Genomic DNA, 14,602 nt, shown 5'->3' on the forward strand with positions numbered 1-14,602 from the left:
GAAATAATATGTACCAATAAAGACATAAATGAAAGTTTAGAAGACACAGTTACCACGACACAATGATTCACTTTACCCAGCAGCTTCACGGACACTCGGAAAATTAACAAATGCTTGGATCGTAACATAAAATTAAGTTCTTTTAGCAATGCAGCAAATTGTTACCCGAGTCGCTGCTTTCCAAAATCTAGATCCGATGCTGAATATTAACGACGTTGACGTTGCCATATCCCTCTGAAGACTCACAAAAACTGTAAGTTCTGGGAGGGAATGGGCAAGAAAAGTTCACTTTTCCCCACCATAGAGCCGATGCATCAGTCCTACCCTAGATACATAAGATAAGAGACGGGAAGAGAAAACATGATTGAATTAAGAGTCTAGTCTTTCCTAAACGAAAAATAACAAGAACTTTGAAATGAAACCCGTGATGTAAACAGGCCCTAGCCTAATACAAAATGATAAAAAAGGATTCGAGTAAACACACTACGCTTGATATCAAAAGGGGAGTGAGGGACGGGAGAAGAGAACAGCGTGGAGACAGCATACGAAGTAAGCACGATAATCCCGACCCAAGGCAATTAAATACATCCATCTGAGTGAAGGGACCCACACTTATGTGCAGAAGCCCAAACTACAGAACTCCTTTTTGTCTATCATTCCCAATGGCATCAAAAAAGCACACAAGGACTTAAATACCAAATTGAAGCATGACAATTGACACCCAAATGAGACTAATACCAATAAGAACCTCTAGCGAAATCAAATTCTACATCCCTCATGAAAATAACTCTGATAAAATTTCATTTGTTCAGCATTTTAATCGACCGCCTCAAGAATTAAATTTAAAGTTTTCCCAAAGCCGTAGAAGAAAAAAATTGAAAGGACCTCAAAAATAAGCAAAGCCTCTTGTTAAAATCTTTCAAGTAAACTGCCCTGGTAATTTACTCCCCAGCAAAAAGTATTCCCCGGCTACTTTGAGATTGGCCAATGAAGTATAGAAGACTATGTTTATCTACCTAGATCTAAATAAAACCTCGATACCCTGGTTACCAGAGCCTCCATTATTTAGTCTCAGAAAAATAGATAGGAACTATACATTTTTTGCTACCACAGCTGTATACAATACTTTATCCCCGGATTTATGTGGCTCTGGTACCCAGAGTACCGATATGGTGGACCTCTGAAATATTACCGCCTTACCGGACTCAGGGGGTTTTCCATCTAGAAAATCGAGATGAGTTTGTAGCGTCCATGATTCGGTATCTAACAAAGAAAATATCAATATTGAGGTATCTCAGGGATCCTGGTTGGGCCCCTTTTTTCAAACATACATGAATGATTTGCAATTTTTTAAATAGGCAAAGGCAAGCATGCACGCAAATCACACGCTTATTCATCAGCAGATCCTCAAGTTTAAAAGTGATATATAAAGAGCTGTCTTGCATTGAAAATTGGCTACAAGACAACGAGCTGTTATCTAAACATTTTGGACGACCATGCTTTTTGGATGCACAAAGCACAGAGATCTGGCACCCCCTCTCCTAGAGGTGCGAAGACCAAGAGACAGTTTGCCTCAGTAATCTTTAACACAAAGGATTTTTCTTAATAAACCAGGTAGCATGTCTTTTCCCTGTCCCTTTAACTTTTCTACCAAAACAAGAAATGTTTCAGCGAGGTGAGCAAGAAAAAACAACAGTTCAGTCAGAAAATGAAATATAATTCATTGTGATAATTCTCAAGATATTTTTGCTATAATGTAATGTTTAGCCGGTAGTCATGACCCATAAATATCTATTTTCCCCATAACCATCCTTTGACAAAACCAGCTATTCCTTCGCCTTCCGCCTTCTTCTTTTTTTCCATCCTCGCCTCCAGATTCGGCATTTCGATATGATTCAAGGCGAGGTCAAAGAATAATGGTTTGCAGGGCACTGGCTGGAAATTTGGTGGAAAGTTGACCAAGTTCGGTTTCTTCAATGATGCACCGGCAGCCTCCCGGTAAACATCCGGGCGATCTTTCAAGGGCTGATGGAATGAAAGACGAAATTGAACAATCAAAACATGTCGGGGGTTGCAAAATTAAAATGCTACTAGTTTGCTGTAACTTGGGAGCTAGCTATCTAGCCTATACTATATATTTGTCAAAAAAGTATAAAATGTGTATTAAAGGCGAAATTTTATGAGAAAAACTTACAGGGGCGAATTTTGTCTCGATATGTAAGCCAGGATACAGGGTTGAGATGTTTTCAGAAACCGCCTAAGGACTCTACACGCTCCTCTCTAAGCCACGAAGCATATTACAGTTTAAGGGGGCTAAAACGTCTTTGGGGGCTAAACAAAAGAGCAAGCAGATTTTCTGTATGGTTCTAAGACCCCTCAAACGCCCCGCGCCTCCGCGGTCCTTGTATGAAAGAGAAAGTCAGAAGGCAGGATAAAGATACAGGTTGAATTTTCTTACGTAGACGATTTCCCCAAGAGAAAGGATCTAGCAGGTGGAGCGTAACTTAGCCCAATTCTCGTGTAAAGCTCTCTAAGATGGATATGCCTAAATCCACATTTAGTACAATTAAGCGTTGGATTCAGTATGATCTCAGGTAGAATATAAGATTGCCAGAGGCTCAGCTCACCCTGTCATCAATTGAAAGATTTTCAACGACTTCTTCAACTTCTGAAGTTTCAAGAATATGGGCAGCATGCGCGGCACATCTTTGACCTTTCGCCTGGTTCGCAAGCTCCTGCAACTTGTCAATTTCAACCTATAGGGAATTTAACCAAAACATTAATAAAATTAATATAAAAACAAAATTAAGTCACAAACGCTTTGCTCCACAAATAACATATCAAAGCTGCGTCGGCAAGATAACATTTTTAGTACAGTTTAAATCTCTCTAATTTATACGGCCACGCTGTTATAGTTTTGTCCCCATATTTTTATCCAACGGTCAGAAAAGCCTAGAAGCCTTTTCCAGTCAACCCACGCCTGTCTAGCCCTAATTTAGGCCAGTTGCAACCTATTTGCGAAAAATTCCATTGAAAGGTTTTATTAGCTGAAGAAGAGGTGCAACAGGCTTATGATCTTTTGGGTGGTTTTTTAATTCTTGTTGACATGTCCAATTTAAACCAACCAACTCTTGTATAAAACATCATTATCATTTTATACTGTACGCATAATTTACTTAAAAAAAACTTCACGTATTGTCCTTACTTGAGGAGAGAAAATGGGTTATTTCTTTCCTTAGTTAAGAAAGATTTTAAAGTTCTCTTGAATTGTGTCATGGTTCCTATTTCTTTTATGCTAGCAGGCAGTATGTCCCATGTTTTTATAGCTGATTTCTGGAAAAATTTTTGCTCTTTTGTTGTCACTCTTTAACTTGAAAATATGCTCTTCTTTTCGCTCTTGTAGTCATTTTATGGCTGTTTTCAACAACAGGGAGAACAATTGTAGCTTCTAGTCCCTCTTGTCTTAGCTTGAAAATCAACTTCAGTTGGTTTAAACACAAGCTTTTCCTTCACACAAAGACATTTTAAATTAGCTAGGTGGAAGTCAGGTATCCTTTCATGACAATCAAGACCATTCGAATGATAATATTCTGCTGTCTTTGCAATTGTTGAATCCCTGTTACACGGTCAGATTTTTTCTTTAGAAAATATTGTCAAACGGAGGGAGTTTTTTCTGCAGAAATATTGCAACTTTTATACGGAAACAAGAAAAAGGTTATTTTTAGCAAAAGTATTAATATATATTAGTATTAGCAGCATTAACATCCAAAAATTAATATCCATCTAATGAATATCTGATAGAAATATCTGACCATATAACAAACAAAGCAGCAGCTGAAAATGTGACGTACCTTAAACAATGTTTTTGATGACTTTGCAGCCAATTCTAAGGCTTTCTTGACATATGTTATAACCTTATCATACAAAGCTATTGCCTCTTTCAATTTTTTCCCGTTGTGGTACGACTGAGCTATGTAGTAGCACCTGGAAAATACAGAAAAATCTCATTATCCCGAAGCCAAGTTGTTTAGCAGGGTAAAATTCTGATGTAAAAAGCATCGCGAATGCAATCAGATTGAAAGCTTTACCGTGCAACGCGAACAAGGAAGTGGAGGAAGAAGAAAGGAAGAAGAACAAGACAAAGAGGGAGTAGATAAAGAAAATAAAAGGAAAGAGGGTGGAGCAAAAGAAGAAAAGAAAGGACTTAGAAAAAGAAGAAGCATTGAAACCTATAGCTTGAACCTAGAAAAGAGTAGTACGGCGGAAAATCGTAAAGAAAACAAGGGAATTCCAGCTACCCAAACCATGACTTGCTTAACTCTAACTTGACAAGTTTACACAAGATTTAGCTGAAGAGCCGGCGGAAATTTGCAAATTTTCTTTGAATCTGTTTCTAGTTTTTACTTTTGAGTGTTCCTCTAACTAGCAGCTGATCCCTTTTGTAGCTTAACTCGCATATTCTTTTTACATTTATTCGATTTTTTATATAATTTGGGATTTCATTCGATATAAGTCTAATATTGATACTGTATAAAACGAGGTAGATATTATTCGATAGAATCGGTTGTTTACAGATATGCGCCTGTAATAATCAAAATAAGTGACGAAATTGTTGTAAAAATTAAGGAAATTAAAATAGCTGTTAAATAGCCTATTACATATTAATCGACGTACCCATTAAGAAAGCAGCTCGTTGAACAACAGTAATTATTCAAGGACAGCATATGCTAATGGTAGAGGATTAGAAATGTTTTGTCGAAGGTTTTTGAATTTCCTCAAAAATCATCAATTTTGTAATGAAGCTGTCTCTTTCATGCTGTGTCTTTCTTTTATAGCAATCAAGAAAGCAACGGCTATAAAATCTGTCATCTAGATATTGATTGAAATCGCTATTTTACCTGTACGCTTTGTATCCTGTCATCTGTGCATCCAACTCCAACCTAAGATCTGCGTCATCCTCTAGCCCTGGTAGCTGACCTATTTCTACTAAACACTGCACTGTGACGTCATACATCTTCATTAAATCCTCCGGCTTGGTCTGCTTGCCTCGATTTGTTGACTTTGTATCACCAGCAATAAGGGATGGCAGCCTCGACTTCAATGTCTCAATGATAACCAAGTTACGTTCGATTGTCAAGGTTTGTCTCAAAAATGACAAATAAGTGTTGACAAAACGCAGGTTTGAAATGTTGGACTCATTCTTTTGTCCTTTTGGGCCCTGTAAAAGATACGGAAATAACATGAGAGAAAGAGAATGGTGGCGATTTTATAAACACATCTTCAGAAGATAAGTGTAACTATAAGATTTTATTGGAAAATGATACAATCATGAAAGAATAATAGTTTTCCATCAAGGTCAGATACGCGTTTAGTATAACCAAGTTACAGACTAATCAAACACGAGCTCACAAAGTATTTACTCTTACTGTACTGTGCCGTACCTTTCACAAAAGCCTAATGTAACAAAACTGGGAAGACTTTAAAAAGAAAAAAGAACCAGAGGTTGCAAAGTTGTAACTGAAATGGAACTATCAGCCAACGAGTTAGTTTAGCAACCTTGTCTCCGACAATGCCTGCCAAAAGTCTTGGAACACTGACATCAATTTCCAATGTCAAAATCAATTATCCCCCTCTCCCCTACAAAACAATGTTGGTTTACTTTCTCTAAATCATCAACATTGTGTTAGGGGGAAGGGGGCGGAAGTAGCAATATTTTTCATGAAAGAAATGAAAGATATCAAATGCAGCGTAAATTGCTGGGTGTTCCAAGTACTTTTGGCAGGCATTGTAAGCTTACAAAAATGCAAGCATCACCAGAGGATGCCGAATCGCACTTGCTTGTGATGTCAACAATGCCTAGTGAATTTTGTTATGCAACAAAACGGAGGTCAGAGAGCTTTTCTCATTGTTTATTGACATAATTAAAACAACAACAAAAACGTCAAGCTTCAAACGAAGGATATTCAAGATATTAAGAGGGTGCGGTGTCTCAAATAATCACATCTTAATACAACGTCACCAAAAAGCAAACTTACAGCTTCATAATTGAGATCTTCTTTGACAGCCTGCGAGGCCTCCTTGCAGTCCATGAGAAAGTTATCATAGAACTCGAGTTTCTCATCAGACGTAACACATCTTGTGATTTCTTCATCCTTTGTTTGGTTCCTCAGAATAAATGCACGCGCCTTTTCGGTCTTTACCGGCACTGTCTTTCCTCTCCATGTTACCTCACCAACAGTTGCTGATAACTTCTCTCTGGTCTGGCTGATTGCCGCCTTTAAAGACAAAAAAATCAATATCAAAATTGGACTTTTACAGTTGCGTAACGCAGTTTAATAACTTAGAGCCCGGGATGGAAACAGGGCCCTCCAAATTGTTTTTATATCCATGTTTTTATATCCAAAGTTCACCTTGCCTTCAAAAAGATCTTTAAGTAAGCAAATAACTCTGCTTTACAAACAACAAATGACAAGCCTTACACCCTTGGTAGGACATTCTGTCAGTCCACAAATAATGATTTTCTTTAGGGCCCCAGCTACCTCCGTTACACCATTGGACTCTTACCACTTCAAAATAAAAATACAGTAAGCTAAGCATGCAACACATTACACCATTGTCACCAGGAAGAGTCTAAGGGGTAACCTTAGCAAAAAGACCTGGTTCCGGGATATGTATTAGCTTTAACCTCTTAAGGTGGTTTAAATATATATGATTTTGCTGTAAAATTTTACAAGAAAGCCTAGTTTTGCAAAGGAATCTGATTGTGTGATCTAACCGGCTCTTTATGTACATTGAAGCTTTTCGGACAAAGTGCAAAAATATTAGATTTTTCTCTAAGGCAAAGCACAAAATCTATAATTTTAGATCACATCAAAATCGGTTCAGGAATTCACTGGTGGTTGTCTTGAGTAGCTTGAAACTTGGAAGCTGTGTACTTATTACCAAATGAAACTGGCAAACAAGCACTTTTTCTTATTTCCGTTCATGAATATCTATAACTAACTAAACCGTAGGTCTAGATGAAGTTTCATTAAAAAGGTAGGTTTACAAAATTTGTTTTCGGATACTGTACAAAGCAAGCTACCTTTCCATACAGAATTTAGCAGCATGTTTGAAAGTTTCTATGAACTTTAAAGTTTTGTTGTAAGCTGCAGTATTCTTAAAAAATAGATATTGTGTCAGACTTTAGATATTGAATATTACATGTTAATATAATATTTTATATTGCAATCTACATCAAAATGACTTGACATATAAGGGAGAGTATTATGTTCAGTCAGTTGTTCAAACAAGGTCTCTTCATGTGCTCAAAGAAAACAAAACTTCTAGACAAAGAACAGCTTTCACAAATAGACAATACTCACATCAATCTTAGCGATAAGCAGGTCCTGCCCAGCGGCACTCATTCGCAGCTTCACCAAGTCGTTAATATCAACACTTGTATCCCCAAGATTGTATGCACAATATCTAATGTTAGGAGCAATTTCTTCCACTCTTTGCAAGTAAAGCATCTTTGTGTCATCAATGAACGCACTAGCAAGCTTTTCGTATATTGTCCTTGAATTAGAGAGATAGGGTGAAGCACATTGAGCTTGTAATTATGATCAGAACAGCAAAGATATGAATGCAAAGAAGTATGAAGACAAACATTAAAGTAAAAAGAAAGTAGAATTACAAAAAAGTAAAGTAGAAAGATTTCCATGCTTACTTAGAAGCACTCTATGAATTGGGAAACATTTTGACAAGAAATAAATAGCCCACCCAATAAATAGGTAGCTATTTTATAGGAAAAGGTCTGTGGAGGTGTGGTGCCTATTTCATAGAAAAGGCCTGTAGAAAAGACATGTTTCAACTCAATAAGTTGTTAAAAGGTTCAACTGAAAAAATGGGATTTTACTTATTTAATTATCTTAGAAGAAAGGCAAGACTAAGGAAAAGGCAGGCATTGGATTAGAAAATTATATTACCTTGCACTTCCATATAGATCAATAGCTGATTGCCAATCTTGAAGTTCAAATCTTTGATTGGCAGTCATCCAATATAAATACGCCTACAGGAATTATCAGTAAACAGTTGAAGTTTATGAGTCTGAAAAGAAGTTAAACTACAAAACAAAAGGCAATGCTTGTTATAACCCGTAACATCCGTATGAAATCTCACAGTTCCTCGAAAAGAAGTGAGCTGGCTGCTTCAAAAAATATAGCAAATCCCACATTCATAAACAGTATTAATGATATAAACAGTGCCAGACACCATAATTGTGTTGAACTTTACAATGTAAACAGCAATTTTCAATAAACTCATTACTCAGTTAAAAAATATTCATGTAACAAAAAGAAAGAATGCAGACCTCTGACTCGAGTTTCGTTCTTGCATCAACTTTGTCCATTTCACATAAAGAGTGAAGCTCCTCTGCATATGAAACAGCTTTATGCAGCTTCCGTGTCATGTGAAATTTTTTTCTTGGTTCCGTGTTGGCAAGCAATTTTAACTCCATAGCATAACTCCAAGATCTTTCAGCATTCATTAGTGGAATATAGAGATACCTAAAATGGCAAGTTTATATCTTATAATCAGTGTTGGGAAAACACCATAGAGATTGATGGAAGCTGCTATGAGAAGGAAGCTGGCATTCTTTGGTCCTTAAGTGAGGAGAGATGCATGGACAGATCTTTTTTATGCAAAGGAATTGCAAGAAAATAGATGTAGAGGAAGGCAGATGCTGGTTTGGCAGGATGGCACGAGAGAATCAACCAGGATGGTAGGACTGGAGAGTTACCATCAGGCAGAGGATAAAGAGTGGTGGCGATTGAATGTCAAGAGATGGGTGTGCCAATGGACCCTCCGATAACAGTCTTGATGATGAATCCTGAAAACCAGCATAATTATAATATTCATAGCAACAACTGGGAAAGCAATTATCAGGATTTTGTCTTTCAACTTCTGACAGCTTTGCAAAATTCACCAGTTTTTAATATTTTTGAGATATCTGAAAAAACACAAAACCTTAGAACAATCTTAGAAAATTTTATAAATTCATAAAAACAATGAAACAGGTTGTAAGAAACACAGAAAGAGTATTTGTTATTGTTGATCTTATCACTCTGAATGTTATAAGAGAAACTAGAAAAATAAAGACACTGAAACCAGGCCTTGCCCAGAAAGGCGCTCGATCGAGCGCGCGCGCCTAGAGCGCACCCAAAAGAAGCCTTGGAGAGCGATTTATAGAGCCCCTCAAAACGTCAAAACAATATTACCACGAAGCAAAATAATTTCTTGGCCTTTGTCTAATAAACTTGATCAAGCATAAACAATCTTCCCAATAGACCGCAATATTATGATTTGCGTAAGATCACCCCTTGAGAAAAAAATTCAGCAAATTCAACGTTGGGTTTTTGATACCATTTTTAATCTAATAACCCTCTAATAACCACCAAGGTCACAGGCCATCAACCCTCATCTCCGGCAGATTTATTTGATTTTCGAGCGAGCGTTAATCTTCTGTTGAAGTACTATTTTCTGTTTTTTCTTAATAATGTAAAATCATTTGTGCAAATCAGTGATCACATTTCCGCCCAAATTATCGCATTGCTTTTCATTTTTCATTTGCTTTCGTGAGTAGTAGATGTTCTAGTGTCTCTTATAGAATGAATAGCATAAAAAGGGAAACAAAGCTAATGTTCGACTTGAAGCCATGCGTTTTCCTATATTTCTATATTTGTATCAAATTAACATAGTGTTTGCTGCATGTTTTGTTGTTTCATATTATGGTGCTTTTTGGTATCACCATTGAATTTCTTATTTAACACTCTTCCAAAGCTTTCGATATGAAGCTCTCGATCTTCCAAAGCTCTTGAAGGATACTCTCAAGGATATTTTATTTAAAGGTGTGAAATAGAGCGCCTAGAGTTTATAAGGGGCTCTTTTTATGGAGCACCTTCATTTTGCTTAGAGCAAGGCCTGTGAAACAAAACAAAATTTACCTGACACTATTAATGATTTCTTTTGTTAACTTTTTTCCCTTGTAACCATGTCTGGATCCAAGTTGGAAATGAAGTGAATGCCTGACTCTGGCTAGCCTCCTGGCACAATACTGCCTATGAATAAAGCACAGATTCAAGCGTCAGATTCCAGGGCAATACATGAGCTTACTGCATATAGAAATCCTAAGGGTACGGTGCTTCAGTTCATTGGCAACAAATTAATTCATGGTAATTCAATGCAAATAAACAACAGATCATTCAGACAAACGGGATTAAATGGATATATTTCATTAGTTTTAAAGCCATAGCTATATAGAAAAATGTCTTAGAGACTCTAGAAAGTGGATTAACTATTGTGATAAAAATCCATTTATTTCACACCAGAAGTGATAGAAATGACAGCTAATTGAGATGCTGTCCTTGAATTTTAGGTGCTTCTGTTTTTCAAGGAATCCATAATTTTCAAAGAAAAAACTCTGGGTGTAGTCTAGGCCCACTTCTTTTTTTTAATTTCTTTTTCAGTTAACTTTTTAAATTTTAAAAACCACCACCATATTAATGCTGATGTTATACAATGAGTTATGTACAATTTATAATACCTGTATCTTTGGTAATCTCCATGGCGCAGCCCATGTCTTTGTTGTGCATCCTTTAATACTGGCAGGACTTTAATTGTGTTAAGAAAACAGAATTCGCAACAAAAGTTAAATCTTAGTTAAAGAATATTCAAGAAGACCATAATGTAGATAATTAACGATAATTTACAAAGCGCAGCTTGATAATAATGTAGATAATCAACACAGCAAAAATATTTTTGCATTCTCTATCGACCAAGATCTGAATTATGCAAACAATCTTTTGGTGGTAAAAAACTTGAAAAAGCACAACTTTGAGTAAACTAAAGCATTTTGTCTGACACTCTTCAGAGCATAAAACGTCAGAACAAAGATTGAAAACTCTAGGGTAGGAAATATATACTGGGTGGAGTTTTCGATCTATGTTCTGACGTTTTATACTCCGAAGAGTGCCAGATGGAAAGCTTTAGTGTACTTAAATGTTTGCTTCTTTCAAAGCCATTTTCAAGATCTAAATTCTAAATAAAATCTTAAAGTTTTATGTACCAGAAAGAGAAACAGGATTTCTTAGGCCCCGTTTCGGCCTGTCAAACCAGAACAGCCCTTTCCGTTACAAACCACTTACTGTATTTATCGTTGACTTACATAAAAACAAAGTGTTAAGTGAAAGATACTTTCTAATGTGAAAAATTCGTCACTCTTGCTCTCCTCTACTTCTTCAAGTTCCTTTTCATCAGGGTTTCGCTTCGTATCAATGGCTACTTCGGCGGCCATTTTGATACACGTTAAGGAACAATCACTAGCCTCGGTGCAAATTGCTTGAATCATATACGAGGCATCTGATAAATGGCAGTAACAAATGGTAAACAGTAGATTGAAAATGGTTGACGAATCAAGCAAAGTAGATGTTTCAAAGAAATTGAAGAAAAGGCAAAAGTCGTTCTTTGTTCCTAACAGAGAAGCATATGATAGAATAAATTTCTTATATCAGGTGAAAAATTCAACCAGTCTTATTTGTCCACTTTTCACGTCACGTGAACCTTTTTTTTTAAGTTTCAAGAATAATTGTGATATCCAGCATACTGTATCGAATAATATGCGATGGTCAAAATAACAAGAAGTAAAAGCAAAAAGGAATTCAATAGAATGTTTGTTTGGAACAGCAAATATTTTATTATTCGTATCAGATGAAAGGTAGAATTTACTTTAAGTTTTATAAATTGAAATTTTCCTTAAATTTTCTCTGTATGGAAAGGGAAACACAGCGCTAAACAATACAAGGGAGCCTTTTTAAAAGCAATATTTATATGATTAGGAAGATAAATGAAGATCTAACAGAATTTAGGTATGTTGGGTATGTTGATGAACAAGCTACTAGCCGCTATCTTTACGTAATCCCCATGCCGCTATCAATCCCAAGGTGTATTCAATGTACTTAGGCCCGAAGATTTTCGGCGTACACCCAGGTTTATTTCGGCGTTCGGCGTGCAAACCAATAAAGATTTTTTTGGCGTACTTAAAATTTTCGTTAGTTGGCATGCTAAACATGAAGCCATGTACATAGTTAACGTAAAACAAAGACTCATACACCAAATTTTTCTTTAATAATCAGTTTTCTTTGTCTGGCGCAACAATGTTTACAGTTTTACTAACTCAACTGCTTTTATATTTTTGGCGTACCTAAACAAATGCCCTGGTGGACCTTTGGCATACGGTTGACATGAAATGTACCCTGGTATCAACCAAAACCCCTGAAATTTGGTCAAGTCTAATCCTGATTTTTTATTCTTAGAGCAAATGAAAATTATGTAATGTAGTGTTTTTAACTCTTGAGTAATATCCCTCATTCTGATTTTTTACAGGCAGCACACTTGACACTTTCACAAAACCCGGAAAATGTAGAATTGTCAAGATTCTACATATCAACAGCAAAAAAAATAACGGAAAAACTTGTACTGAAAATGTATGTTATATGCCAAGAATTTTTTATATCCTTGTTGTATAAATACCAACAGATACAATAGAATTAGTAAATTTATTTTAACTCGTTTTATTGGATATCTAATGCTATAAGTAAGTTACCAGAAGATAGATGTATTTTGAAAGAACTTGATGATATCTACAGATCATGAGTTGATTGATCATGTTAGATGAGACTGAATCTTGATGGAATTATCAAGCTGGACATGAGAACTACTGTTGACCAATCATAAATTGCTCTAATTATCTATAATTTGCCAAAAGGGAAGATGAAGAGTGCCAATGACAGGTGTGGTGTGGATATGAAGGCTTTGAATAAGTGTATTAATGCTCAGAATGAGAAAAATGTTGCATTTGAAGGCTCTGCAAGACTTGGGAAAATCCCTGAAAATTGCAATCTACGACCTGAGCATTAATATCTGAGTTTCTTAATTACTACTCCAAGTTTTACACTTACTGCAATCATCATGTTTTTATGATCACAGCTGCCTGAATGATGTCATTGCTGACTAATAATATTTGGTATTAAGGCTGATTTTGTTTGATATTTTCTTGAAGTGATCCCAAAATCAAAAGGACAATATGCAAGTGCTGTCATGCTCTTCTTATTCCTGGAATCACATCAACACACCGTTTGCAAGGTTTGAATCTATAATCCAGCTATTTTTACTCAAGTTCTCTTGCTATTTTTACCTATTTGTCACTGCTTTTAAGAACTTTTTGTCATATTCCTCATTCTCATTTGCAAGCAATTTCTCATTTTTGAGTGTGCCACTTTATTTGGCTTGTGGTAGAAGCCAAACATTAAAAACGTTTCACAATAAAGCAATTTAAACTAGAGTGAAATCATGACTTCAACAGAAGCCTACTTTATCTCTCTTTTTGCCATTTACATTTGCTATATGTGTCTTGGCTATCTCATAAGGTCATGTTTGAATCTATGGTTGAAGTGTCTTGAACCCTCAACTTTAAAATTCTCTTTGATTCGGGCTCTTTGAAACGTTCAGGCTCTTTGATTAAATCCCCAACTGTTGTTTATCTATTTTCTCCCTTTTCCACAGGTAAAAGAGAGAAACATATGGTTGTGTCTTGTTTGACATGTAAGACAGTAAAGCGTTGGAGGACTAGTAAATGTAATGTTAGTAAGGATGAAGCTTTGGAATTGGATGAAAAATAATATTAGTTTTTTTTCTATGAGTAATATTATTAATTGTTTGTAACCAAAAAATAGTCTCAATAAAGACTCTTTTAGCCCATGTTATCACTGCATATATTTTTGTCAGACTTTTGATATGGCTTGCAGTTTTACCCGTGAATAAATCATTGACTATTCACTGAAGATCTTCAAGATAATAAAGAACAAGATGATGGCAATAGCCCTATATCTTCATTAAACAATAGACCTCTGGACATAGTTGTAGCCTCGTAGCGGAGCGGATGCTAATCGTGATGGATCTTGCCCTTATATCGTCGTTTAATTAAGGTAAAGCTGCACAAATTGAGCCTGTGATACCATAAATTTTGCTGTTTTGGGAGGGCCGCAGCCCCATCTCTCCTATGCCTATTTCTGTGGGAAAAAGTTCGTCTTATGCTTCTAGCGTCGTGTGTCACTTTTTCTACGATATTCCATCGACAAAATCAACATCAGCATCTATCTCTTCTCATCTGTAATGCATTGGCGTGATCTTAATATTAACCCAAGCGTATACTAATTGTTATTGTTTTCCGCTAATAGCTTATGCTTATAACCACTTGCTAAAGGTCTCTAATAGCTTTTGATTAACAGAGTTCACTGAAACACGTTGTCTGTCTTTTGCTTCAAACTCTCTCTCTGTTGAACCCAAATTTGCAACACATCAAACCTACGTTCAGGATTATCAGGGAGGCAGGATTAATTTGTCAAAACATAGAGAAAAGGCGGGATCATTAGTGCGGCAGTAATATTGGGGAGGGCGGGAATACAAGAGAGAATACGGTATTTACAGATAACGAAAGAGCAGTGGTCCAAGACACCAGCCTTGAGGTACCTCCTGCTAATCGTGAACAAATGAGTGGTTTGCTCAT

At 36.3% G+C, this 14,602-nt stretch overlaps 2 protein-coding genes across 2 annotated transcripts; one reads left to right on the plus strand and one right to left on the minus strand.

Moving 5' to 3' along the window:
- Positions 1 to 1,696: 1,696 nt before the first annotated feature.
- LOC135692172 (signal recognition particle subunit SRP68) lies at positions 1,697 to 11,377 on the minus strand. The gene is made up of 11 exons (XM_065210232.2): positions 11,233 to 11,377; positions 10,583 to 10,649; positions 9,984 to 10,097; positions 8,351 to 8,546; positions 7,968 to 8,050; positions 7,365 to 7,557; positions 6,036 to 6,275; positions 4,899 to 5,218; positions 3,852 to 3,984; positions 2,628 to 2,756; positions 1,697 to 2,025 (listed from the first exon to the last, which is right to left on the minus strand). Exons 1-11 carry the CDS (start codon positions 11,330 to 11,332, stop codon positions 1,792 to 1,794), a joined length of 1,809 nt encoding a protein of 602 aa, XP_065066304.2. The 5' UTR covers positions 11,333 to 11,377; the 3' UTR covers positions 1,697 to 1,791.
- A 16-nt stretch (positions 11,378 to 11,393) lies between these two features.
- Positions 11,394 to 14,395, plus strand: LOC135692177 (ribonuclease P protein subunit p21). The gene is made up of 4 exons (XM_065210239.2): positions 11,394 to 11,549; positions 12,421 to 12,521; positions 13,097 to 13,179; positions 13,600 to 14,395. The coding sequence occupies exons 1-4, from the start codon at positions 11,418 to 11,420 to the stop codon at positions 13,713 to 13,715; spliced, it is 432 nt and encodes a 143-aa protein (XP_065066311.2). The 5' UTR covers positions 11,394 to 11,417; the 3' UTR covers positions 13,716 to 14,395.
- Positions 14,396 to 14,602: the final 207 nt, after the last annotated feature.

Source organism: Rhopilema esculentum, chromosome 13 (genome assembly GCF_057945365.1).
Source record: "Rhopilema esculentum isolate cy_ngs chromosome 13, ASM5794536v1, whole genome shotgun sequence".
Lineage (NCBI taxonomy): Eukaryota > Metazoa > Cnidaria > Scyphozoa > Rhizostomeae > Rhizostomatidae > Rhopilema > Rhopilema esculentum.

Coding starts and splice junctions, on each gene's coding strand:
- LOC135692172 (XM_065210232.2), bottom strand. CDS start 11,332: ATGGCCGCCGAAGTAGCCATTGATACGAAGCGAAACCCTGATGAAAAG. Junction 8,547..9,983: donor GAAATCATTAATAGTGTCAG/GTAAATTTTGTT, acceptor TTGCCATTTTAG/GTATCTCTATATTCCACTAA. Junction 3,985..4,898: donor ACAGGATACAAAGCGTACAG/GTAAAATAGCGA, acceptor TGTATTTTCCAG/GTGCTACTACATAGCTCAGT.
- LOC135692177 (XM_065210239.2), top strand. CDS start 11,418: ATGGTAAACAGTAGATTGAAAATGGTTGACGAATCAAGCAAAGTAGAT. Junction 11,550..12,420: donor GAATAAATTTCTTATATCAG/GTGAAAAATTCA, acceptor GATTTTTTACAG/GCAGCACACTTGACACTTTC. Junction 12,522..13,096: donor GAAAAACTTGTACTGAAAAT/GTATGTTATATG, acceptor ATTTTCTTGAAG/TGATCCCAAAATCAAAAGGA.